This window comes from Apis laboriosa, unplaced genomic scaffold (assembly GCF_014066325.1).
Source record: "Apis laboriosa isolate Shangri-la unplaced genomic scaffold, ASM1406632v1 scaffold4_cov146, whole genome shotgun sequence".
Lineage (NCBI taxonomy): Eukaryota > Metazoa > Arthropoda > Insecta > Hymenoptera > Apidae > Apis > Apis laboriosa.
The window spans coordinates 5,937,697-5,963,622 of NW_025223501.1; the positions used below are offsets into that span (position 1 = coordinate 5,937,697).

Consider the following 25,926-nt stretch of genomic DNA (forward strand, 5'->3'; position numbering starts at 1 on the left):
TATAAATTTTATATATTTAATTCTGTATAATTAAATTTATAATAAAATAATTATAAATTAACAAAAATAAAAAAATTTTAAAATATGTATTTATGTCAATTAATAAAAAAGTTTTAAAGGGGAGATAGAAATAATATTTTCTTAATATTTGTTGATAATAAATAATTCTTTAATAATTTAATTCATGTCACACTATACATTGTTATAATCGCAATATAAAACATTGTAGGATTCGCTGAGTGGCAGTTTCCAACAACAAACATATTCCGTCGAATCGACTTTTAAAATCAGAAAAATCGAAATTAACTAACCTTCGTAAATCTTCGTAATCTTGTTAATGTAATAACACACGTTATTACTCAATCGTTAATAAGAATTAAACATTCTACAATATAAAGATATTTTTTTATATATAAAAAAATTGTAAATTAATTTTAAATTGTAAATTGAAAATTCATTGAAATATTAAAATAATCATAATCGAAAATTAATCTGAAAAATATTTTTTTTATTTTAATTTTTTTTTTTCAAAAATAATCTACGAAGGGTAGATATATCGACAGTTTAAAATGATATCTCTAATATAGAGACAATGAACAAAAACTCATATTAATTTATACCGGGCATCCCATCAAAAAGTCATACAGCCAAATGCAGCGTTATGATTGTAGAAAAAGTTTCAAATAACGCAATTTCTTCAAATAGATTTTTCTGAAGATGCATAGTTTTGGGAACAACCCTGTATAATATTTTCTATTAGAAAAATTGTATTAACTTTGAAAAGATCGTCGATTCTTGCTTAGAAAAATATATCAATTATGATTTTGCATAACAATCGACATTAAATCGTATTCTCTATTATTCGTACATGTATAAAGATTCGTTACATGCGCATGTGCGCGCACGTACCAAATTACATTTAAAGAAACTCACTAATAAACAAAAAATAATTTAGCGTTTGATTTTTTTATAAATTTTAACTCTTCGTTTTAAATATTATTATTTTACAAATCAATATTTAGTAACGTAAAATTAAAATTTATATTACTTTTATTTTTAATTACAAGACAAGACAAAATTTCTTTGAATTTTAAAAATATTATAATTTAATTTGATATTGATAAAGACATTTTAAATGATTCAAATGTATTATTATATGATAATTACTTTGCAAATCAGTTACACATAATATTTAAAGACTGATTTACAATTTTATTATCTTTATTTTTAAAAAACGAAGAGTCAAATTAACGCTTAAAAATCTAATACTGCCTTACAATTTCTTCATTGAAACCGATTTAATATCATTTTTAAATTTGAAGTAATGATTCCTAGCTTTTCAAATTTAAATAATTTGTCAGTGTTGCAGAAGGCTGTCATTGTTCAACATATATCAAAACCGACCGAGTTCTTAAAGTAAAATTTAAATACAATTTCTAATTAATTCATTATGTATGAAAAATTTTTTCATACTATATCATATATATATATATATATATATATATATATATAATATATAATATATGATATAGTATGAATATATATCATGTATATATATCATATTATATACATAAAATTTATAAACTATAATTTTCATATTATAATATTATAATAATTAATCCAATTTAATTTTGTTTAATAGTGTCTTTCTCAATGCTAAAAAAATTATTTATCAAAACTTATAATCAAATGGAATTTCAAATCCAACAAAATCTTACAAACAAATAATTTTATTGATTACGAATGAAGAAAAAAAATCGTTGAAGATTTTGATTGGTTCGAGCAGGATATGTAAATGGTATCCTGTCTTTCGAAAAAATTTTAAATGGAAAGAAACTCGGTCGAATAATCAATCTTACAATATTATGCTTTACTGACTATGAACAAAATTATAAAATTTTGCTTAATTTCCATTATTTTAACATTATTTTAACAATTTCACGTATTATTTTAATATCATAAGCTACTTTTAATTTTTTAATTTACGAAAGTGTAAGTTTTAGTATCTTACTAGTTTTTATATAATTTTAATTTTTATATATCATTTTTACTACAAATTCTGATTCACATTGTTTTAAAATGTATAAAAATAATTATACTTTCGAGTTTTTTCTGATATCTAGAATTAATTGAACAAAACTTTTAATAATTTATATTTATATAAAATTATAGTAAATATTTAAATTAAACTATTTTGTTAAATATCTTTATTTATTGTTAATAAATAAAATAGAAATTTTATTGGAATACTCAAATTCATAATATTATTTTAAATTAATTTATTGTTTAATACGTAAAAATTTTTAAATTTTATAAATTATTAATCCAGAAATCAGAAAAATCTCATGCATTATTTTTCAAAGACTATATGGATATTCTGCTAAATAATTTCTAATTAACGGTGGCAAATGTTTTGTAGGTAACTTATTCCTATTAACAACTAACCTGGCCAAATGACTAAGAGACCTTACTTCTTTAACTAAAGGCTTTGTCAAATAAATTTCACTATAAAGTTGTCCACTATAATCTACCCAAACTTCTTTTCTTTGTTCATCAACACTTTTTGAATATTCCACATAATATTCTAGCATTTTAATTGGACAATCAAAAAGAGGAATTGCAAAAGCAAGTCTAGGTTCAGCATCTAATCGAAACTGTCCCACAAAATAATGAACTCTAACAGAGGTAGGTCCTCTAGCAGTTTGCACAGACACAGCAAACATATATCTACTATCTGAACTATCTCTCATCAGCCATCTGCCAATCATAGCATTTTTTAACAAATTTTCACTCTGCTGCCAACTAAGACCTTCATGGTACCAACCACAGGTTTGTAAGAGTCTTTTAACTTCACTTAATCTAGCTGCATCCCTATCTATCATATAGTTGTCAAAACTCCAAGGACATGGCATTAACCAAGAAACTGGTGTGGTTGGAGTTCTATCTCTTCTTTCATCAAAATTTTCTTCGTTATTTTGAGTTTCATTTTTCTGTACTAAACCTCCACCATTAAAATTGTTTCTACTTCTTGAAGTTATACTTGACAAAGAATCAGGAGAATTCGTAGTAGTTGCAGTTATATTTACTGTACATTGTCCTAAATTTGCTGGAAGTTGCACAGTCGCATTTACTTGAATCTGTACTCCTGGATTAGAATCTAAAACCATAGAATTACGATTTTCCGAAACTTGAAGATTATTTGATTTAACATGATAAAGCTTTTGAACATTATTACAACAACAGTTGAAATTTCGGCTCTGTTCTAATTCATGTTCATTTGTTTTAGAATTTTTAGCTTGTTGAAATTGCATTACTGGCACATTCATTTGAAAATCTGAGAAAATTGACTTTTCCTCATAATTTTCTAGCGAAGTTGCTTCTTCTATTTTTTGTGATAATATATTTCTTCGAGTCCCTGGTAATTCTTGACAGCCACTTGGAGGTATTAAAAACATCCTTTTATCATGACTCACACTTTCTTGTTGAATTTTTTTTTCATGAGATATAACAGAAACTTCTTGATTTTCAGTTGATAATGTCTTTTGCACAAAACATCCTCCACCAGATAATTTTGGACGGATTTCCATATGTGGTGTATGCATAAGAGTTTCAGAATCCATACTTTGAATTAAACAGCCTCCAGATTGTATACTTGGTGTTGTTATTGTTACACTTCCTCCAGTTAAGTCACAGCTTGTAGTAATTTGACATCCAGAACTTTGATTCTTTTGTAATTCTTCATTGATTAATGGAAATCCAAGAACTTGTGTATTTTTTTCATATCTTTGAAGGAAATCTTCCCTTTGTTTATCAGTTCTTGGTTTTTCCAAATCAAGTGTCATTGATGGATAGTTGAAGGAATTGATAACTGGTTGCGTATGAATTATAGTTGGTGCATTTATAAAACAACCACCACCACTAGTATAACTCTTAGGAACTAGCAGGCCACCATAGTAACAGGTTGTTGGATGAATTAGAGTATTATCTTCATTCATATTTTTAGGTTCACAACAACCTGGAGCTGGAAATCGGTGACGACAGCTTGGGCACATCACTGTCAACATTTTTTGAAGATAAATCTTACTTTCAGCATAACACAGTCTTGTATCTGTAAATAAAAAACAATTTTCTTTTTATAAAATCATAATAAAAATATAAAAATAATATAACAACATATAATTTATAATTCAATATATATATATATATATATTATATAATATAATATTTTTTTAAATTTATGATTATTATGATATAATTGCATTACAATTTTAAATTATTTTTAAATCGGAATATTTACGAAAAATTTATTTCCTATAATAGTTAAACAATAAAAAAAAATTAAAATAATTATTTAAATTAAATTCATAAAAATTTTAACATAAATATAAAATATAAATAAAAAATATTAAAGAAAAAATAATAAAAATTAATAACAAAAATTAATAAATAATAAAAATTAATTTAAGATATGAAAATATGAATTTTTATGATACTATACAATAATATTTTGTACTTTAATCATTCACTATACATGATTATTTATAAGTGACTAGTATAATTTACGTAATTGACCGCATTGCGTAAGTTATTTTCCATGAAAATCTGTTCCAACTAAAAATACTGACATGCCTCTGTAATTTCGTTTTTCTCGTCATTTCAACGCAATCATTTCAAAAATCTTGATTATATTAAATTTATATAATATTATATTTATCCATATATAATAATTTAAAATTTGATTTTTTATTTTTTAAAATCATTTTATTTTTATTTTAATTAAATTTTGAATTTTTTCAATTCTTATTTTCAAAGTCATAATTTTATTACATAATTAAATAAATTTGAATTTATTTTCAAAAAGTCATTGCTAATTTAAAGAGATTATTTATTTTCAATTATACAATTACAATAAAATTAAATTTTTCCATTAAAGAACAAAGATAACGTATGATTAAATAATTTTTTTCAATTTTATTGTTTATTTTAATAGTATATTTTAATCAAATTATAAAATAATTATATGCTAAGGCAGCTGCTACTTATTCTAAGAATAAAATGTTTCGCGTTCAACCCGTGTTCTTACAAGGTTGATCAACAGACGTAAAAAACAGTGAATAATTGTCCAATGCGTAGTAAATAAAGGAATTCCAACTAAATCAAATTATTTCCATTTCACTAATTACATTAATTAATAATATTTTATATATTAATAGATTAAATATTAATAGATGAAAATTATTTTGAAATTTTCATTTATTAAATTATTAAAAATATTAATGAATTTGATTATTAATTTAAATTATATATGATTATAAAATAAAGAATGAAATTAACCAATCCATTTAATTAATAATTTTTCATTTCACGAATATAATTTTTGTATCATTTAATATGCAAAATATCAATAACAAATATTTACAATCATCATTCCTATTTAACTACAGTTATCGTTTTCTATTACCATTGAAACAATATACATGAACGTAATACCAATAAAAAATCAAATAAAACAAAGAGATATAATGAAATATGAAACAAGAAAACACAAAGAATTTGTCTAATGAATATAAATCGATTTCTCATGCATATCCCCCTACCAACTAATCGAGCGAGTCACTCGTTGACATAAGAGTCCGTTAACCTTGTCAGTGTCTCACTGGGGTTATTTAAATAATCGACCAAACGTTAAGCGCAACTTCCACTTACGACTTTACGATTCATAGTTTAAGACCAGGTGTCGCATTCTCTCGTGATCCCGACAGGAATAGAGACGCATCTTTCGACATCGTTCGCGCGCACCACAGCTGCCTTCTTTTCCCATTGTGTTTTAATGGGCCACGTGGCAGAGAGATGTCCGAGTGTTAGTAAAGCGGCACGGAGCCGCTTTTCCACGAACGTGTCGCAACGCTAGAAGGCCAAGCCCCCATTTAGAAGTTGTTCTTGGCCTCTCCAACTCCCCACCATCTCTTTCCCCACTACTGGCGCGCGGACCAACTGACGATACCTCCTACTCTTCTACTCCAAATCAACACAACTGATTTCTCTATATCAATCGTATACAGATTTTTCCAAATATTTGTTCGTTGTTTCGAACAGGATTAATCTCGTGTTTGCAATTTAAAAATAAATCTTGAATGATAATAAAAAATATACAATATAAATTTTACGATATTTATTTAAATTTGTAGAGCAAACATTTAAATCATTTTATTAGAACGTGAGTAATATTACGTTTTAGTGACCTAGTAACATTTATTTTTCTCTGGTAATTTTGAAACGTTCGACAATTTTTTAAAAGTGTCACAAAATATCGTGAGAAAAATAAAAAAAAAGGAAATCAATGTTTTTCTTGCAACGCAATATTCTAGCGAATGGAACACTTTCGCCAGAATTGTCGTGTCACGATTAACAAACTTGCAGTTACAATAAATATTCATCGTTCCGAATAAAAGGCACGAGTGCCGAAGCCAATTTCGAGAAACGATTTCACATCACGTCATCGACGAATTGATATTATCCGGAACCCCATAATCGGTTCTACCAGAAACTTCTTCACGTGTTTACAACCCCTTAATTCACGTTATCGATAAGCAAAATTACGATGTAAATGTATTATCAGAATCAACGATAATTACTAAGATAACATTTTCCAGGAACGCACAACTCCACGATTCAATCAAATTACATCGAACACAAAATGTATTTTGAAAAGTAATGTATATCTTATCCTCTAATAAATAGATCCTCTTAATCTAATAATAATAATATCCTCTTAATCTTTTGAAACAATTGTATTTTTTTTTTTTTTTTTCATTTATTCAAGATACTTGCGAAATAATATCAATAATACACCAATTATGATTATTACGCGAGAATTTTGTTTTTTCGTAAATTTTTTTTTAATAAATTAAGAAATTTATTTTGTAAATTATCTTTTGAGAAACGTATTATTAACTTGATTTTTTTTTCGATGAAAATAAATTTTATGGATAAAAATTATATTTATTGAAATTAAATATTAGAACGTTTATAAATAGAATTAATGAAAAAAAAAAATTATATAATGTCTATTCTGATATCCAGAATCTAATTTAATCTAATAAATTGTACAACAATAAACAAAAGCGTGAAACACAATAAAATATTGTTTCATTTCGTGACGCAAGTTAACTTTATCAACTCTTCCTTGAAACAATAATCGTCAATTGATGACACGTTTAAACACGATATCGAAATTATGCGCTATTTAAATATAGGACTACTCATACATGCCCACTTATATGATCAAATGCTGTCATTTCTTCAATCTATTTTGAAATTCTAAATTTTCATATTATTTCTCTTTTCTCTCAAATATTTATCTAAAAATTATTATTATTACTATTAACTATCACTTGTTTCTTCTTATTTTTAACTCACGTTCAAAATATTTATTCCTCTTATCTAAACGATCTTTTAAACAAAAAATTTAAAAACGATATATATTTTTTTTTTCAGTCAGAAAAATTTTATTCATTAATTAATTAATTAATCGAACAAACGTGTAATCCGAATTAACATTTTCGTCTGAACAAGCAATATTGATATTTCTTTCAAATTAATAATAAAAATGATTCAATAAATAAATAATTACATACATATTCCTTGAATTTTGACGAAACGAAGAATCGAAGAACGCCGTTATAACACTTGAAAATTGTAAAAAGGTGCAAAATGAAGAAAAAAAAAAAAAAAAGGGAAGCGTAAATATTATAAAGAAAAAAAAAATTCCGATTATTTATTAATTTTGATTTTTTTTTTTTTTTTTTGTTTTACCACTCAAAGTGAACCTGATCTTTATTCTTCCTCGACCATCTGTTCTCTCCTGTCGTTGGAATGCCAAGGGGAGTGGAAACGGTGGAAAGAGAGAGAAGGAGAGAAAAATCTTTCTTCGAGCAAGGAGGACTTCGCAGAATTGGACGTTGTAGTTTTATTTGAGGAAACAGAACGAGACTCTGATGGAGGGCCACAAAATTAGAAGAAATTTAAGAGAATGTTTTTTTTTGTACTATCACAGGAATTCAAGATTTACGAATGCATCAACGAACGATATTATAAAAAAGGATTTCGTTTCTTTTCTTGGAAACTTTTTGCTTATTTATCAATTAGAATAATTTTCTTTCATAGATATTATATTTATTTTCGAGATTCGCACGGATATTCGACATACATTGTAAACAAATCTTTTAATAAAATGAAATAAAATTGTAACAATTTAACATAATAATATTTTGTTAAAATATTTTAATAAATTAAAAAAAAAAGAGGAAAAAAGGAGAAGAAAATAAAATCGAAGGAGGAAGAAGATTTGTGATTAAAAATTAAAAGAATAAACGGATATTATGTTACGTATTATGTGTAGCAGAAGAGGAATGAAAAAGTGCATAAATTTGGCGAAGAAAAAGCAACGAACGAGTTTTACGATTCACGTTCAAACTCATAAGGTGGTTCGAAAGCATCATAAATCGAGAGAGAGAAGGGTTTGGGATCTACCCTGTTCCAAGGGGTCTGACTAGAAATTCGTCTTCTTGGAAAACGACGAACTGGGCTGATGACCTATACGCCGGCGAAATACAGTTCGTCGTAGCGAATGCTAATTTTACTGGTCAACTTCATCGATGCCTCTACGGTCTTTCGGTTATACAGCTCATTTCACGAATGATTTATCGATATTAGCAAATATTATATATCTAAATCTTATTTTTAATCTTTAATAAAGATTTTTATTTTACAATAAATACGCGTATAATATTTTATTATTAAACGAAAAATCTGATATCCAAACTTACCGTTATAAAACGTAACAAATTATTTTTAAACTTAATTCCCTTACTAATATTGGTAATCTGTAAAATTTAAAGTGATAAAAAAAAAAAAAAGTATGTAATTACATTTTTCTTTTTAAAACGGTATTTTTTTAATAATATTAACTTTTTTGAAGTTTACACGCGTAATATTTATAATTAAGATTTGGATTTTATGAATATTGTGATTGTTTGCAAAATATAAATAAATAATTACGAATAAAAAAAATTAGTATAAAAATATGATTCGAAGAAAAGTGTAAGGATAAAACGAAAGGAGAATAATAGAATAACAAGATAAAATTTTGAGTTAATTGAACAGTCACCACTTATGAATGATACTGTAGTTGGCCTCATTATCGACAAGATTTCCAGCAAGTATAAATGAGAAGAGGTTCCTCGAATGAGTGGTAACACGGATTTTATCACTTACAGATAAGCATGAATTTTATTTTACAAGCCTTCGGAGAAATAAACCTGCTTCCGTGAACGGAATTACTTTTGTTATTATAAGTATTAGAGCTTTAACCTCAAGCTATTAATTAACGATTTCTTTCAACTTAATCCCTAGAATTAATTTAAAACAATAATTACTTTTATTGTGAAAATATGATAAAATAAATAAATTGGAAAACTATTTCGATATATATTTTGTTAAAAATAAAATTAATTTAAGATACGTGAAATTTCTCTTCTTCAATTCTAAATTGAAAAAAATCGTTCAAAATGATAATTTTAGCACTTTAACGAATACTTTATAAATTATAATTTTAAAATTGTATTTGATTTATTTTCGTTACAAAAATAATTCAATTTTTTTTTTTTATCTTAAATTGTTAGAAAATCTTAGTATACTGTATTTAAGACGTTAAAACATGAATACCTCCATTTCCGCCACTGCAGTTTATGTATTTCTTTTACCTATTTGTTACAGTCTTTCTGCGAAAAGAGGTCAGAAAGAGAGAGAGAAAAAAAGAAAAAGAGATAGATAGATAGAGAGGGGGGAGAGAGAGAGAGAGAGAATAAAAAGAAATTAAAGATATATGACACGAAATAATTAATTTCTTTTCTTATCATCAAAAAAATGTCAAATATTCTAAATTCTCGAAATTAATCAATTTATCATAATAAAACAGACTTTGACATATGAAATTTATATTTCGGGAATAATGATCCTTGAAATATTAACGTAAAACAAAGATAATCTAAGCATTAAAATTCATAGCATAAATTAAATATTGAAAATAATTGTAAATGTATATGGAACAATGTCATTCTAAGATTACAAAAAATTGTAATGCAATATTGATTTTTCAAAAAATAAAAAATATAATTTAAAAATATCTCTTACTTTGATATTTCTGTAGTTTGGTGACAACTTCAAAGGAAATCCCGTACGAAACTTTCTCTGAAAAAGCACTTCCACTTTCACCTCACGTCTTTCGAAAATAACTCGAAGCACTTCTAAAAATAATTTTTGTTCAAAGTATATATATATAGTATATATCAATATAAACTATCTAATTCTTCGATTTTCAAGAATTGGAAACAAAAATATTTCGGTAGTATAAATAAGAGAATTCTTTTCTACGTATACACAGCGTCTATATTCAAAGAATTGTCAATACTAAAAGGATACAAGATCAATCCCTTCGACGCGAGAGTCGGGATAGCACTGGCGCTGCTACCACTGAATGAATCTATAATTGCTTTGTAGAGATACGCGGTGGGGGCAAACACGTGATCCTGCTGCGAGTAGTGGGGAAATCGTGGAATACTCGCTGAACATTAAGAATTCTATTTTAGCGATGGCTACAATACGAAAACGAATCAAAGTATCGCTAATTTTTGTTAACAATCAAATAATTAATGATATTGAATTTTAGTTTATTATGTTATATTTTTACATCTTAACGATTATTGCTTAAGTAATTTAATATTACGATTGAAGAATCCGAAGTAATTTAATATTACGAGTGAAAAATATATTGAAAATACTAAATATATAAATATGGTTAATTATATATTATTATTATTATATTTATTATATAATAAATGTATATAAAATGTATATAAAATGTATATAATAATTTTAACGTTAGATTTATTATTTTAGTTATTTTGATTACGCAAACCGAAAAGAAGATTCAATAGAAGGTATGCTTACATCAGATAAATATTGTGCAACACAAAAAGAAAATTGAACTTCTTTCTTGGAAATGTATTTCTTCGTATAAATTTTTTTAATTTGCAGACAAAACACGATGACAAAAGACAAATGAATTATTGAAAAAAAATTTACATAAAGATTCTTATATTGTAATGTATTTTCGAATACTTAATACGCTTTCATTGATTTAATAATAGAAACATAAAGTGTAATAAATTATAAAATTTGATTCGTTACGTTTTATTCTATAATAGTATACACAGAAGTAATTTCTTTAATAAAATATTATTATATCGTATCAATTGTACCATATATATGTAAATCATTTTAAATTAGATGCAATTATTGTACAAGAGGAAATAACATATATTAACGGTGAGACCGTTAAAGCTATCGCTATCGCATGCGCGACAGAGCACATGGCTCGCGGAAAAATGGATTCCTTTTAACTGGTTTACGTGCGATCTCGTCTGCGCTATCGCGTCATCGTTCTCGCTTACGAGTTCGTATTTCCGTGGGCTTCTCGACGAAACGTCACGAATTCCGACGATTTGACGCCGTACGATCTTGGCTGCCAATCGATTGCCGCTGCCAGACTAACTACGTACTCCCTCCTCCCTCCCCACCGCACGTACTCGACATTGGCAAACATTTCACGAACTGTTATACGGTCAGAAGTTTCTTTTCTAACGAAATCGATTTCGATAAAAATTTATAATTTTTGCAAAATCATATTTCTTGAAAAATGTATCAATTTTTTTTAATTATATATATATATATAATATATATATACGCATAACGCGTTTGTTTATAAACGATTCGTTGGAACGAAATGAAACGAATCATTTCTTTCAAATTGAATAAAACATATATATATTTATATGGAAAAATTCTTTTTTTCAATAACGAATTGACTTTTTATAAATAACACGTGTCAATGATATTCAACGATTAATTCAAGTGTTTTATGCATGCAACGATGTCGAGGATAATTTTAATTGACTTCCGAGGAAAGCAGTGTGTTATATACATTTTTGGTTTATTCACATTTTTATCGTGTATTACATCAAAACGTCAAAACAAAATACATATATAAAAATAGATTCACTAGATATAAGAAATATATCGAATATTTTTGCGAGGTATAAATAACACGTTATATTAAGATACTTTGGTTTATCTTCACGTACGAATTTTATTTATTCTTTTTTTATTTTTTTTCTTTTCTTTTCGCATTAGATCTGTGTGAATATCGAGAAAAAATAAAAAAAAATGAAGATAATAATTGTGTCTGACGATTAATGCAGAATTCTGGTAAGGGAATGGTCGAGAACGAGAAGAAAAAGAAAACGGGAAGAGAGAGAGAGAGAGAGAGAGAGATGAAGAAAAGGAGAAAAAGAGAGAGAAAAGTAGAGAAAGAAAGCGAGTGAACGAGCGAGCGAGCGAAACGAAGAGAGAAAGAGAAAGAGCCACGCGTACCTAAGACACGTTATTCTTGTTCAATTCCAAGAATAAATCCGTAAGAATCCAGCTGGTCGTACAATACGAGTTTCTCTTAACAAAATACGCTACACTCCCTTCGTCCCACCTCCTTTTCAAACATTTTGCAAAACTTTCCGATTCACTCTAGATTCCAATATGCTCTGAGGCCATTTATTTTTTAGACATTTTCATTGGAAACGGTGAAATCTTATCTGTAAACTTAATCTTCTTTTCAAGAATTCTGTTTCTATTTACCTTTAAGATTTTTTTTTTTTTAGTCTGTCAATATACATTTCTAAAAATAAACTCTAACAGAAGAATGTTTTTCAACGTTCGTCAAATCTTTAATAAAAATTTAATTACCAAACTTTTTTTTCTTTTATATACATCATTTTTACGATAAAACGAGTTTTAAACGAGTTTTTTAAACGATAAAATTTGTTGTTATGCATACTGTGTATCTTAACACGAGCAATAAGTATCAGCTGGATAACTGATTAAAACTGATTAACACAACGTTCGTGTTATGTAAATAATAAGCAATTTTAAAAAGCTACATTAGAATTATTTTTAAATGTATATATTTATACGAATATATGATTAATTTATGTTTCAATCTTGATAAGGAAATCGTTCTTTTTTTAAGTTTTCGTTACTTTTATTTTTAACGATTACGAAAGCGATTATAAAAAGCGATAAAAAAATATATGTATAATTTACACGGAATATATTTCCATCGTGCATTTTATTAGAATTCTAACCGTCAAAAAAATTATTGCCTATCGATGATGCACGTAGTCCAAAAGAGTAACACCTGGCCATGAGTCATAAGTTTGAAACCTATATCCTAGTAGATCATGTGACGTTTCTTTCACGCGACCATTCGTATCCGCTCATCAATTTTTTATTCATTTATCGATCGTTTAATAACTTTTATTTGTAAATATATATATTTTTTTTTCGAAAATGATCCGTTTCTTTTTCTCTAAATTTTAATAGAAAAAAAAAATATATATATATATATATAGTTAATATTTCGTTGTCTAAGAAAAATGTTAAAAATCATTTTAATTGAATTTTCGTGTTGAAATTTATTTCGATAATAAAAGATGCGACTGTAACGGCCGACAGAGAAACGTGTGTTCGTAGATCGCACATTTCCAGAAACCTTTTATGTTTCCTGAACAATGGGTGGAGGCCGATTCCGTTATTAGGAATACAATGCGTCCCATTGTGCATTTATGGGGACCTAGTGGGGGAGATTTCGTGGTAAATTGACGGGTTTTATAGAAATCGTACTTTTTTTTTTTAGGTTGAACTGTTCCATCTTTCTTCGAGCTTTGATACGCTTAAAAAAGTTTTCATATACCAAAAAAAAAAAAAAAAAAAAAAAAAAAAAAGGACCGAGAAAAATCTTTACAAAATATTTTTCATTCTGTGGTTAAAAGTAGAAAGAAGTTCGTGTAAATGTATACACAGTTTCGTGAAATAGATAATAATGGCAAAGAGAAAAATGGCGAATCCGATTTTGTTTGTGTTGAAAAACGTGAGATTTAAAAATGTATTTACACGTTGGCGTCGAAGAACTACGTCGAAATGAATCTGAAATCATTAGTAATTTAGTAACTGTCATCGGCGATGACACCAGTTAAGACATATACTTACTTATTTGCACGTATACATTAAAGTTAACGCGTGCAATTTTTACAATGATTTATCATGGTAATACGCACAATGTTATGTAATCAAATATTGCGTTAAACTTCGTGAAAAATTACGTCGATGTAAAATTATTAAAATATATAATCGCGTATAATTAAAAATAATATTCTAACAGACACATGTTGACATCGTTTGAGAAAAGGTAAGAATATCGTGCTTTATTAAAAAAACACGGAATTTTAAATTTTATTTATTCTTTTTTTATTTTTTTTTCTTTTTGCATTAAATCTGTATGAATTCTAAAAAAAATAAAAAAAAATGAAGATAATAATTGTATCTGACGAGAATTCTGGTAAGGGAATGGTCGAGAACGAGAAAAAAAGAGAACGGGAAGAGAGAGAGAGAGAGAGAGAGAGAGAGAAATGAAGAGAAGGAGAAAAAGAGAGAGAAAAGTAGAGAAAGAAATAGCACGAGATACATATAAAATTGCAATATAAAAAAAAATAGGTAAGTAATTTGAAAAAATTTATATCGAATCTCAGTCGATAAAATCACTTTTATTTCTTTTTTTTTTTTTAAATTAAAATTTATTTCAAGGATTGTCAAACGTTCTTTTTGAAACATCGTAAGAACAAAGAATTAACCAAAGGCTTTAATTTCATCGCGATCATAAAATCATAATCAACGAATTTTTTTATTATATTTTTACTCGCTTACGCAAGTTAAATAGAAATATATATATATAACGGGCTGTTTGGTTTCAATCCGCAACGGTATTATGGAGTACCAATTATCGCTAAATAAGCTAGTGTAACAATGCAGTGGCAATAATTGAAGTAGCGATAGATGCATTGGAACGATTTCCTTGAAACGATATACGCTCAATGCGAGCGCAATTTTAATTCAAACGTTAAATTGCGAAAGAGGCGCAACTGCTGAATCTCTCTCTCTCTCTCTCTCTCTCTGTTGAAAATAATATTTTCCGCGTATTCTTACAGAGTCCAAGTAATTTGTAACGATTAAGCGCACTTTGGCAAGAATGCGTAAATGATTTTATAATGTCGCGTTTTCCGCCGCCGCGAAGGTAAATTAGAAAGCTTAACCACGTATACGAGAACTAGAGACTAGAAGATGATAAATGTTATATACTAGAAACGAGCGGACCATTCATTCGGTGGATCTATTTCAGAGAGGATTCCAGGAACGTTTGGAACGGAGAAATCGAGAGACACGCTATGCTCCCATTTCAACTGGTCGCGTATATAGTGGCCTCTCATAGTGTGGTATATTATCGTGTCTGTTACCTTGTGGTAGAGGCAGGCAATCTTATCGCAAACAAACAAACTTCTTTACGACGATTACACTCGATTCTCTCGAATCGACCTTTCCCCGAACAGAGCGTCCAAGGGCGCGCCTTCCGATTAAGGTCGAGACAGTTGTCCGAAACACTTCACGCATATATTAGTTTACACACTAATGTATCCTCTTTCTTATCGATTCTACATATGTATATGCATCTACACCCGTGCCGCTTTCGATTTGTTAGTAAAACAGTTTCCACTTCGACATATGTAACGTACTTGTATACGACCTTCGAAATTAACCTCCGAATGAAAAATGATCCGTAACAGTAGTAGATCCAAACTTATCTAATTTTCGTTATTTAATTGCCGCTACAGCTGACCTTTCAAGTTGAACCGCGTCAAAAATAATGATCCGGTTATCGAACCGTCTAAGGTCAACGATTTATGAAAAAAATGTTTTGATAATTTTATAACATCGTGTATCGATTTAATTTAAATAAAAAATAAAACTTTATAAATTTATAATTAGGTTTCATTGTTAAAAATAAATATTTCGACTGGATCGAAGAAAATAAATTATAAAGAATGAAGATGAAAAAAGATTTGCGATAAATGTATATTTTCATCGTGAAATATTGTTCCAAAATTTAAATCTGAATAAAAAGTTATTTGTACGTATAATTTACTACATCTAACATTTAATTTTTAAATTATAAAGAGTTATGCAAGTTATACAAGTTAGTGTAATATTTTTTTCCATATAAAGAATATAATTTTCTATAATCACTTTTATTTTTATTTTTTTTTTTTATAAATAATTTTTGTTAAAAAAATCGAATAAATAACTCTTCTGTAAAAATAATTTGAAGATGTATTATATAAAATTTAACATTTTATACATACATATAATACATTTTTAACATTTTCTCAAGAAAATAATTTCGAGTTTATAAATTTTAACTTTGCAAAGTTTCAAAGAAACATCAAAGGACATACGATATTACTGAGCTCACATTTAATGAACGTAAAACAAAAGCATGCGAAATTAGGTACAAAGAAATTTTAATGTAAAAATAAAGATATTTTTCCAGGAAAATGTTATTATTTCGTAAATATTTGCCATCGAATGCAAAATATATTAATAATCAAATAGAATGCTTATTCGATGTATGATGAAAGCTTACAAGAATAATATATTTATTAATATTTCTTTCAAATGATTTCCCCGTGCACAAGATATGAAATATATTTTACGGGAAGTTTTTATATACATTTAAATATATAAAATTTCAAACATATATTATCTTAATTTAAAAATAATGTATAACAAATAAAATAATAGAACATATTTCCATGTAAATTTTATCGAATACTTAATTATAAATAATCTTTAAAAAAATTATAAATTTTATGACGCGAATGCTTATATTCTTATTTTACGTAAAAATATTATCTTTTTTTACTAATTAATAATAAAAAATAATAATGTTATTATATTATATTATAGAATAGATATTATAGAATATTTTAGAAAAAATATATATAAGCTATAAAAGTTTCATATATAATTAATGTACAATTGCCAACTTAAACATTCACAATGCGAGAAGCACAATGACAACACTGATAAAATTCAAATTATAAAATCATTGAAATATTGATAACTTTAAAAAGAATGAAAAATAATTATTTTCTAAAAGATAATAATCAAAATAAATTTATATATTTATTTTTAATATTTATAATGTGAAACAAATAATATATCAAAAAAAAATATAAGAGTTTATATGATTTAGATCGTATAAGATAACGAGCATATTTTAATAATCATAATCTAGTACATTAAGAATATAAAAATAAAATTATTTCAAATTTCATACTTCAGTTTTATATACATATTAATGAAAAAAATTAATGAAGAAATATAACGGCATTTTTTCTTATACGTTATAAATCCAGAAACAAATAAATACAAATAAATCAATACTGTTTTACGAAATTACTTGTAAAAGATATAGTAACGCGTTAAGAAATAGGAAATTTATACAAAAATAAAGATTTAAAAGGATAAAGGTGAACGTACCTTTTATACTCGTTCTCGAAGCGTCTCCTGTGTGTATATACAGTTACGGATACTGCACAATATAGATTTAAATTTTAAGGAATCTCCGAAACTTTCATTGATAAAACTATAAATTTGAAAGGCTATCACTGCTTGATTTCACTTATTTTACATTTGTTACAAAATTTATGCTACGATTTTCATTCGGCGAATATACTTTAGCGTCTCAAACGAAGCTAGTTTCGCCATTGGCATTGTTAGTTCTTAGAATCGACAACAGGGGGTGCTCGAAATACATGAGTAGGATTATCTCCAATATTTAAATTCCATCTATTTGACTGTACGAAAAATGTTAATAAATGAAAATTCGTTTCGAAAGATAATATTATAACGAAATGAATATAATGTAATATATAATGTATTTTGTACAATTTATGTTTTATACTGTGTATATTCATATTGCTATATTCGTTGCTACAAGTTACAGATGTTTGTTAATACTTACATGTATTTACGTAAAAATATGAATGAATATTTACAATTTATACAATTTATAAAGATTAAAGAACATTATTGACATAATCAATATCACGATATATCATTACTGTTATATTTTTAACAGCAGTAACAAACACTTGAATTACAATTCGCAGTTAAGATATATTAACTTAACTTTAAACAAAAATTTATTCAATGTTAAATATATATTTAAATACCTTTCTAGATTTTTAGAGATGAAAGTATAAATTCTTCGTTAAAATCAGTTTTTGATGTTCTCAAAGGAATTAAACAAATACGTAAGTAAATTTTGATGAATTTAGGAATACTGGATATGTACTTATTTTTTTCTATAGTAAAACATCACTGCATATTATATAATAATAATATTATTCATCAGCTCCATTTTGGCAGTGGTATTTTCGTTCAAATACTCCTAAATTCAAAAAAATTTTAATCATAATCAAATTATTTGAAGAAAATTATCTTTAACGCCATCTGTTGGCATAGTATATAAAGTTTTATAAAAACTTACTTCTTATAAGATAAAGAAAATAAAATTTGAAATACTTACATTCTTTTTGTAAGAAATGTCGATAATAAATGTTATCAATGTCAAATTATATTATTAATGTACATGAATATAAAATATTATATTTTATTAGTATTTATTTATAAGTTTATGTCGATCAAAGACAAAAAAACAAATAAATACTAATTTTATTATTAAATTATTTTACTTATTCAAAAATCACAATCACTTTATTTATTCGATAAACAAAAATCACGGGAAAAAAACTTTATTATTTTCTTCTTAACTATACTTGTGTTACTTGTGTATGATTTGTACCTGTATTTCCATTATTTTGTATACAAATTTGTTTTCCATTATTCTTGGAAATATTCCAATGTTTGCAGAATAGTTCGTTAAACGTTTTCCTGAATTGTCTACTCATTGTACAATATAAAATGAAGTTTATGGCTGAATTTACAAGTGTTAACATATCAATAACATCACCTGAAAATTAATAAATATTTGTTATATGCGAAGAACGAACGTTTATTTCAAAAACATTTTCTATCGAACATTATATTATTAATATATCATAAATGTTGTAAATATTTTGATTAACAAAAATTTAACAATTAACACGGATCAGAAAATTTTTAATTTTACATTTTTTTTTTCAAGCATATCAAGATTTTACAAATTCCACGATTTTAAAATTTTTTTTACTACATTGCTTGTTTGTATTGAATGCTTTATACTATACTGTTTTTATATTATAGTGACGATAACTTCGTCACTATATATAACTTCCTTCATAGGAAAAAATTCTTTTTCTCTTCGACGATATTTTTTTTTGTATTTTTTATAATTTAAAAAAAAAATATTCAAAAATAAAAAAAAAATTATTACACATACATGTATATTATATATTATATAATTATCTCGTTAATTATCCCCTTAAGTTATATTTTAGTCTTATATATCAAAAGATTAAAATCTTTATCATATTATACTTATGCAAAAATACATGGAATATTTGAAATAAATTATATTTCAAACATGAAACGAATTACTATTTTATTTTTTAATTAATATTTGATAAATAATTTTTCATATACCAACCTAACATCAAATAACAAGCTTTGAAAAATCTTGGGCCAAGGAGCACGCTAAAAAGACCCAGAATTCCCTGTGGTAGTTCGGTCAATAAAAAAAGTAGTAAAACTGCGAGCAACATCATAGTAGTTCTATCAGTCTGTCGTTCCTTATCTGCTCTTCGACAACTCTTTTTTTTCTCAAAATTTTGTTCTTGAATGTTAGTCAATTTCCGTCTTCTTCGTTTTGCCTCCAATAGAACTTGCAAAAGTTTTAAGCTCACAATCGTAAGCACGAGGCAAGGAAAAAGTTTTATCACAACACTATAGATCCAGAAATTTAGTTCCTTTATGATATCATGATTTTCCGCTGTTTCTGTTAATCGGACGAAATAAAGCGTCGTATTCGTCATATTTCCTAAACATCAAAAGAAAAAGATTCATTAACTTGTTATAAAATAAACGTAAAAAATTATAATGCTTTTCGTGCAATAATGCACTTAAGAGGAGGAATGTTATTCTCTGTTCATTTTTTTTTTTTTTTTTTTTTTACGCAACATCCTTTTAAGAAGCTTTTTCTTCTTCGTACATAACCTTTGCTCAAAATGTACGACACACGCTTATCTCGCAATATCTCAACATCATTTATACACTTTTATCGTTAAAAATTTTAGTTCTATCATTCCATTAATATTTATAATATCATTTTTAATCAAGAATTTTAATTTTATTAATTATGAAAACGTAAAAAATATTTCGTGTATGTTATTCATATTATTATACGATATTCTCATATCAAAGTACATTTATACAGTTTAATTTTAAGTTAATTGATTACTAAGGTATTAAAAAATTATTTATGTCACAGTTTCTATGATACTCAAATTTGAAGGAAATTATATTAGCTAACTCAATATTGAGATCATTTTCCATGGAAATGGTATTATGATCTTGCCAGCAGAGGATGGAATTATTCCATTGAAATATGAAGTTCAATTCATTAATGCACGCGCTGCGTACTTCCAACTTTGCACTGATATTAAATCAAGATTACAAGTGCTATCAATTTATCCGTAAATATGTTCAATATCAAGCTTTTCGTAATAATTAGTAGGTATTCATTTTAATCATAATTGTTTATACTCATTCTATATTTTTATTATTATTGTTTTTCGTAAAAGATAACAATGTATTAATTATAATTTCTAAAATATAAATACATATCGTAATCGTAAATACATATCAATTATCTTTATTTAGAATTTCAAATTTAAAATTTCAAATATTCTATAATATTCCTTTTTTTTAAAATTATTTAAATTATTTTAATATTAAAAATTATATAATATTTTAAATATATTAAATATTTTAGATATGTTATATGTTTTAGAATCAGAATCTAACCTAAAATGTTAAGTTTTAGAATCAAATCTTGGAATTTTAAGAATTGAAGAACGAAAAAATATTGCTGATCAACAATAATTAAGTAATGTGTAAATAAATTAGAGAAATAAAATCAAGTTACTTACCAATTAAACTTTTATTTGGATTATGTACAGTCATTCCATTGGAGTCGAGAAGTTCAACTTGTTTTCTTACTTCTGTTGTAATATACAGTGGTATACAAAGTATGGGGCAGAAAATATAGGCGATTAAAATAGCAAAAATAGTTCTTCTGTAACTACACCATTCTCTGTTTTGTTGTGGTTTTGCCACAGCCACATATCTCCACACGGCCAATATCAAAGTTAAACAGATCGAAATCGTATGACAAACCTGTGAATTTTATTCCGCAAATTTTATCTTCATTTTTCCTTCTACCTTCGCAACGTAATTTTCAATTATAAATTCTATATATTCGTTTATATAAATTCTATATAAATTCTATATATTCTATATATTGTTTTTCAACATCCGAATTATAATCTAATCTAATCCGATAAAGAGAAAAATAATTTTTTTAATCGTAATGAAATTCTGTTTTTTTTTCGTTTAAATATCATAAAATTTTGCCAAGTTTGATATACATTGATACATGATTATTTCATTATTATTAATTTTCCTAAGAAATATAATATTAAATTGGAAAAAAAATAAAGCTAAATTCATTATTAAATTGCAATTAAATTTTTAATTATAAGTGAAGATAGAGAAAGTATAGAGCATTGGAGTAATTGATTTCCAAACATGTAGGTCGAACCTCATCAAACAAAAGCAAGGGAATGATGATCTAGGAAGAATGCACTCATAATGCAATCATAAATACCAAACGATTTTATAGGTCAGTAGTACAATAACATTTGTTATCATTTTTCATTCGGAAAGGCAAAATTACGCAGTCACCTTTCCTTTAATCAAATCTAGTCAAGATAAATACTTAATAAATTTTTCTCATTTGCACATCGTAGAAAATAATTAAAAATTCATAATAATAAGATTTCAAAGTAAATATAATTTATTAATCGAATTTTCTTAATCTCAAGCCTCTATAGTTTTATAATGAAATGAATATTCTTTCGATTCTTTTCAATTTCACGAACGTATAAAATATATTTTTGTTATCATTAAACTATGGATATTTATGAAGCTATATTCTATTCGAATATTCAATTAATATAATGGTTTTCCAATAAATTGACATTATTTGTCCGAAAAAATTAATTTATAACCTTAAAAATCTGAATCTTTCGATCCACGTCTCAAGATAATCAGAATTTTTACTATATTGATGTAAAAAAATATATATATTATACAAAATGGACATAAATATTCGCAATTCAAATAATCAATTGATGGTAATTTACCTGAGAAAAGTTCGAGTGGAACAGCACGAAGATCGTCCATCCGTACGTGAACGTGTCCCTTCTTGATCGACGATACAGATAAAAGTGAAACGCATAAGGTATGTAATCGATCATTACGAGCAGATCTGCTACGGCCAATCCCATTAAAATTATATTGGTCGGTGATCGCATTTCTCGTCGAGTAAGAACGAGAATGTTCAAAATGTTGGCGATCGAGCCGAAAATACAGACGAAAAGGGAGATCCATCCATGCAAATGCGAATAATACGAGTAAAAGGATGATAAATCGCAAACGTAGTAGTTCGACGATGTGTTAAAATCCGTCATGATTATTTTAAATCCGCTTCCTTCTTCTTTGTGTGCTTCGGTTAACGGTTTTCTTCAATCGTTGAAATTCTACCGGATAATTTCCAACGCGTATTAATTTCGATCAAGCGTATTTGGTAATCTTCGAATAATAGTAAAAGAGTTTGATTCTTCGGAGAGGCATAGAAATTTTTTCTTCGAGCAAAAATTTGTTAAATATTTCCACCTTTGATTTTTATCATTTGACCATTGATCGAGAAATAAACGAAAAAAAAAAAAAATAGAAAATAAAATAAAATAAAACAATAAAAATTGTTTTATCAATTTTTTTTGTCTCTTAAAATAATTTTAGTTTAGAATATTTTAATTTCTATTGTTATTATTCCTATTGTTATTATTAATTTTTTAATTTTTCAAAAAGATACGGTGAAATTATTATATTTACTCTCATGTTTATACTTCAGAGAGAAGTCCGAAGGACTTCCTTTTCGAGTCTTGAAAAGTATTTCAATTTTATTTCTCTATCTTTTACAGACTCTTTGAAAGTGATGGTTCTTTATCCTTAACGATGCACTATTGAATCAGTGTAAAAAGTTGAGAATCTATAAAATCCGTGAATACGTTGATTATTATAGTAACCACATCTTCTTTCAATTTTTCTTATTGAAATTAAACAAAACTAATTTTCCACCGTAATAAGCGTACCGTAATAACTAAAAAAATTCAACAATTTCATTTACATTGTTATTATATAGTTTTAATTATAATTTTAAAGAAATTCCTTTTCATTTATATAATCGTTCTTATATAAAAGTTTGACAGTTTTTAATCTTACTTTTCAATACCGAATATAACAAAAGAAAATTAAATAATAAAGAATTAAAACACTATTCTCGATGAAATTCGATTTAAGCGATTATTTATATATATATATATATATATATTTATCAAAAGCGCCTAAATTCGAACATTGTCGAAGTTTGTCCACACTACGAGATATAACGAGCAAAGTATCGAAGAGGTAAACAACGAGTAAGTAACGAATAAGAAGATCGAAGCGTCGCGATGTCGGCAAAGCTAATGTCGCCGCGACGCTAACCGTGCTCCAGTTGCCCCCAAATTTTAACGCAGACGCAGATCGCTCTTCTCTATTCCCCTTCTCTTCCCTTTCACCCTATCGGTCTCTTACTCTCATTTATCACTCGATTCAACCGCTTACTCCGTCTCCTTACCTTACTTACCCTTTATATCTGGTATGTAAATGAATTCTCGCTTCTTATTTTTTTCCTCCTTTTTTTTTTTTTTNCCCTTTCACCCTATCGGTCTCTTACTCTCATTTATCACTCGATTCAACCGCTTATTCCGTCTCCTTACCTTACTTACCCTTTATATCTGGTATGTAAATGAATTCTCGCTTCCTATTTTTTTCCTCCTTTTTTTTTTTTTTCATTTTTTCATAGATCGAACATCGAGCATTCGACGAGCTTTCTTCTATCCAGGAAGAGGAGGGGAGAAGGAGGAGGGAGATCTCTTCTCAAAGTAACTCCGTGAAACGAATATAACAATCGGTATGACGATGGTAACGTAAATTTTTTTATTGGATTTCGTTGAAATTCCAACGGAGTTTACGTTCGTGCAGTTTACGTCTGATGTACGATCCGATTGTCGATATCTTCAATTTTTTTTTCTCGACTTGACCAGTCGCAAAAAATTTCAGTCACAAATTGTGGACGTTTAATATAGTTCCTTAATGGAGAAAGGACGATGATAATTTTCACGTAGAAAGCCAATTATTAGATCGATTAATCGAGAAATTTCTTTTTTTATCTTTGTTGAAACGGTACATTCGATCAAAAATAATTACAATAAAATAATTTTATGAAAAGTTTTCGAGATGAAATTCAACGAAGCATTAAAATTAGAGATATCGATTCTTCTTAATCGAAATATTGAAGACGAAGGCCTACGTAAGTATATTTATTATATTATATAACATTATTTTTTTATGAGAAATTTTTTTTTCTATTACAATAAAACATGGCTTTCCTCGCAATCCCAATCATTTTCTTCAATTTCAATACGAATAAGCAATACTTGTTCTGAAATCTTCATCGTGAAGATTTTATTCGATGTGTGCATATTCATTTATTGCAATTTGATTAATACAGAAATAATCGTATAAAATAAAATTGTAATTTATAGAAAACGATAAATGGTTAATGAATTGGTTAAAAAAAAAAATAAGACACGATTTTCCCTCTTTTACGGTTCGTAAAAGATTGGGTGGATGATGATTTATTATATTATTATGCACAGTGAAGGTGGCAATTTTTGTGGATATTGCATCGATTATACTTAAATCATATTACGATGAACGTTTTAATTAGTTTATGCTACTATTTATCTTCGTTAATAAAATAATACTTTGCACATTAACATTATTACAATTATTATGATTCTTATTTAATTATGAATATAGATACAAATTCTCATAATAATAATTCATAATCATAGTTTTTTCACGTTTAGACGAAATTTTTTTAACCTGAAAATATTATCGACGTTGTTCTCTGGCGGCAAAAAAAAAAAGGAGAAAATAAAATCTCAATATGTACGAATGCAAACATAGTAGTTCACATAGCATGATTTATACGTTTCGTAATATACATTTTTTTTTGTCCCTTTGTACCGAGATAACAAATGTGTGTTTGCTTTAGGATATTTTTAAAATTGTGAAAAGTATTATTACTTAAAATTATGAGATTATTAATTAAAACAATTATATTCTTGATTTTACCATTACTATTGACGTAAAGAGAAAAATGTAAAGAGGAAATTTAATTATATAAATTCTCTTCTTATAGATAAATATCGCGATATTTTTTTAAGATTTTATTGAAAATTTAATAGCTTTATATTACTTATATATATATATAATAAATCAAATAAATCGCAAAAAAAATTAAAAATTAATCGTTATCTATAAAATATTATACAAATCAAAATATTCTTGCAATTTCACAGATTTAGATTAAGATTAATTTGAAGAAGAAACGAGAGAAAATAAAAATTTAAAAAAAAAAAAAGAAACAGAAATATATAAAAATATAATTATATAAGTATAAATACGAATTATTTAAAAAAAACAGATATACTTAAAATTATGATAAAATATATTAAGATAATCATT

At 26.4% G+C, this 25,926-nt stretch overlaps 2 protein-coding genes across 5 annotated transcripts; both read right to left on the reverse strand.

Annotated features, from left to right (window-relative positions):
* Positions 1-2,293: 2,293 nt before the first annotated feature.
* Positions 2,294-17,754, reverse strand: LOC122717015. Of its 3 annotated transcripts, none has more exons than XM_043940659.1 (2): positions 17,545-17,754; positions 2,294-4,108 (listed from the first exon to the last, which is right to left on the reverse strand). In XM_043940659.1, exon 2 carries the CDS (start codon positions 4,062-4,064, stop codon positions 2,358-2,360), a length of 1,707 nt encoding a protein of 568 aa, XP_043796594.1. In that variant the 5' UTR covers positions 4,065-4,108; positions 17,545-17,754; the 3' UTR covers positions 2,294-2,357. The 3 variants fall into 3 exon arrangements, with proteins under 3 accessions (XP_043796594.1, XP_043796593.1, XP_043796592.1); XM_043940658.1 differs by lacking the exon at positions 17,545-17,754 and adding an exon at positions 5,707-5,976; XM_043940657.1 differs by lacking the exon at positions 17,545-17,754 and adding an exon at positions 10,195-10,504 and having other exon boundaries at positions 2,295-4,108.
* Positions 17,755-18,022: 268 nt separating this feature from the next.
* LOC122717021 (G-protein coupled receptor dmsr-1-like) lies at positions 18,023-23,763 on the reverse strand. Of its 2 annotated transcripts, XM_043940668.1 has the most exons (6): positions 23,182-23,763; positions 22,431-22,826; positions 21,156-21,402; positions 19,655-20,044; positions 18,872-19,039; positions 18,023-18,457 (listed from the first exon to the last, which is right to left on the reverse strand). In XM_043940668.1, the coding sequence occupies exons 2-6, from the start codon at positions 22,755-22,757 to the stop codon at positions 18,411-18,413; spliced, it is 1,179 nt and encodes a 392-aa protein (XP_043796603.1). In that variant the 5' UTR covers positions 22,758-22,826; positions 23,182-23,763; the 3' UTR covers positions 18,023-18,410. The 2 variants fall into 2 exon arrangements, with proteins under 2 accessions (XP_043796603.1, XP_043796601.1); XM_043940666.1 differs by lacking the exon at positions 23,182-23,763 and having other exon boundaries at positions 22,431-22,963.
* Between the last annotated feature and the right edge of the window lie 2,163 nt (positions 23,764-25,926).

What these genes read in the sequence shown, in the direction of transcription:
- LOC122717015 (XM_043940659.1), bottom strand. Translation starts at nt 4,064, where the DNA reads ATGTTGACAGTGATGTGCCCAAGCTGTCGTCACCGATTTCCAGCTCCA.
- LOC122717021 (XM_043940668.1), bottom strand. Translation starts at nt 22,757, where the DNA reads ATGACGGATTTTAACACATCGTCGAACTACTACGTTTGCGATTTATCA. An exon ending in TCCAAATAAAAGTTTAATTG is followed by an intron (nt 20,045 to 21,155) that starts GTAAGTAACTTG and finishes TTTGATGTTTAG; the next exon opens with GAAATATGACGAATACGACG. An exon ending in ACAAAATAATGGAAATACAG is followed by an intron (nt 18,458 to 18,871) that starts GTACAAATCATA and finishes TTTTGAATTTAG; the next exon opens with GAGTATTTGAACGAAAATAC.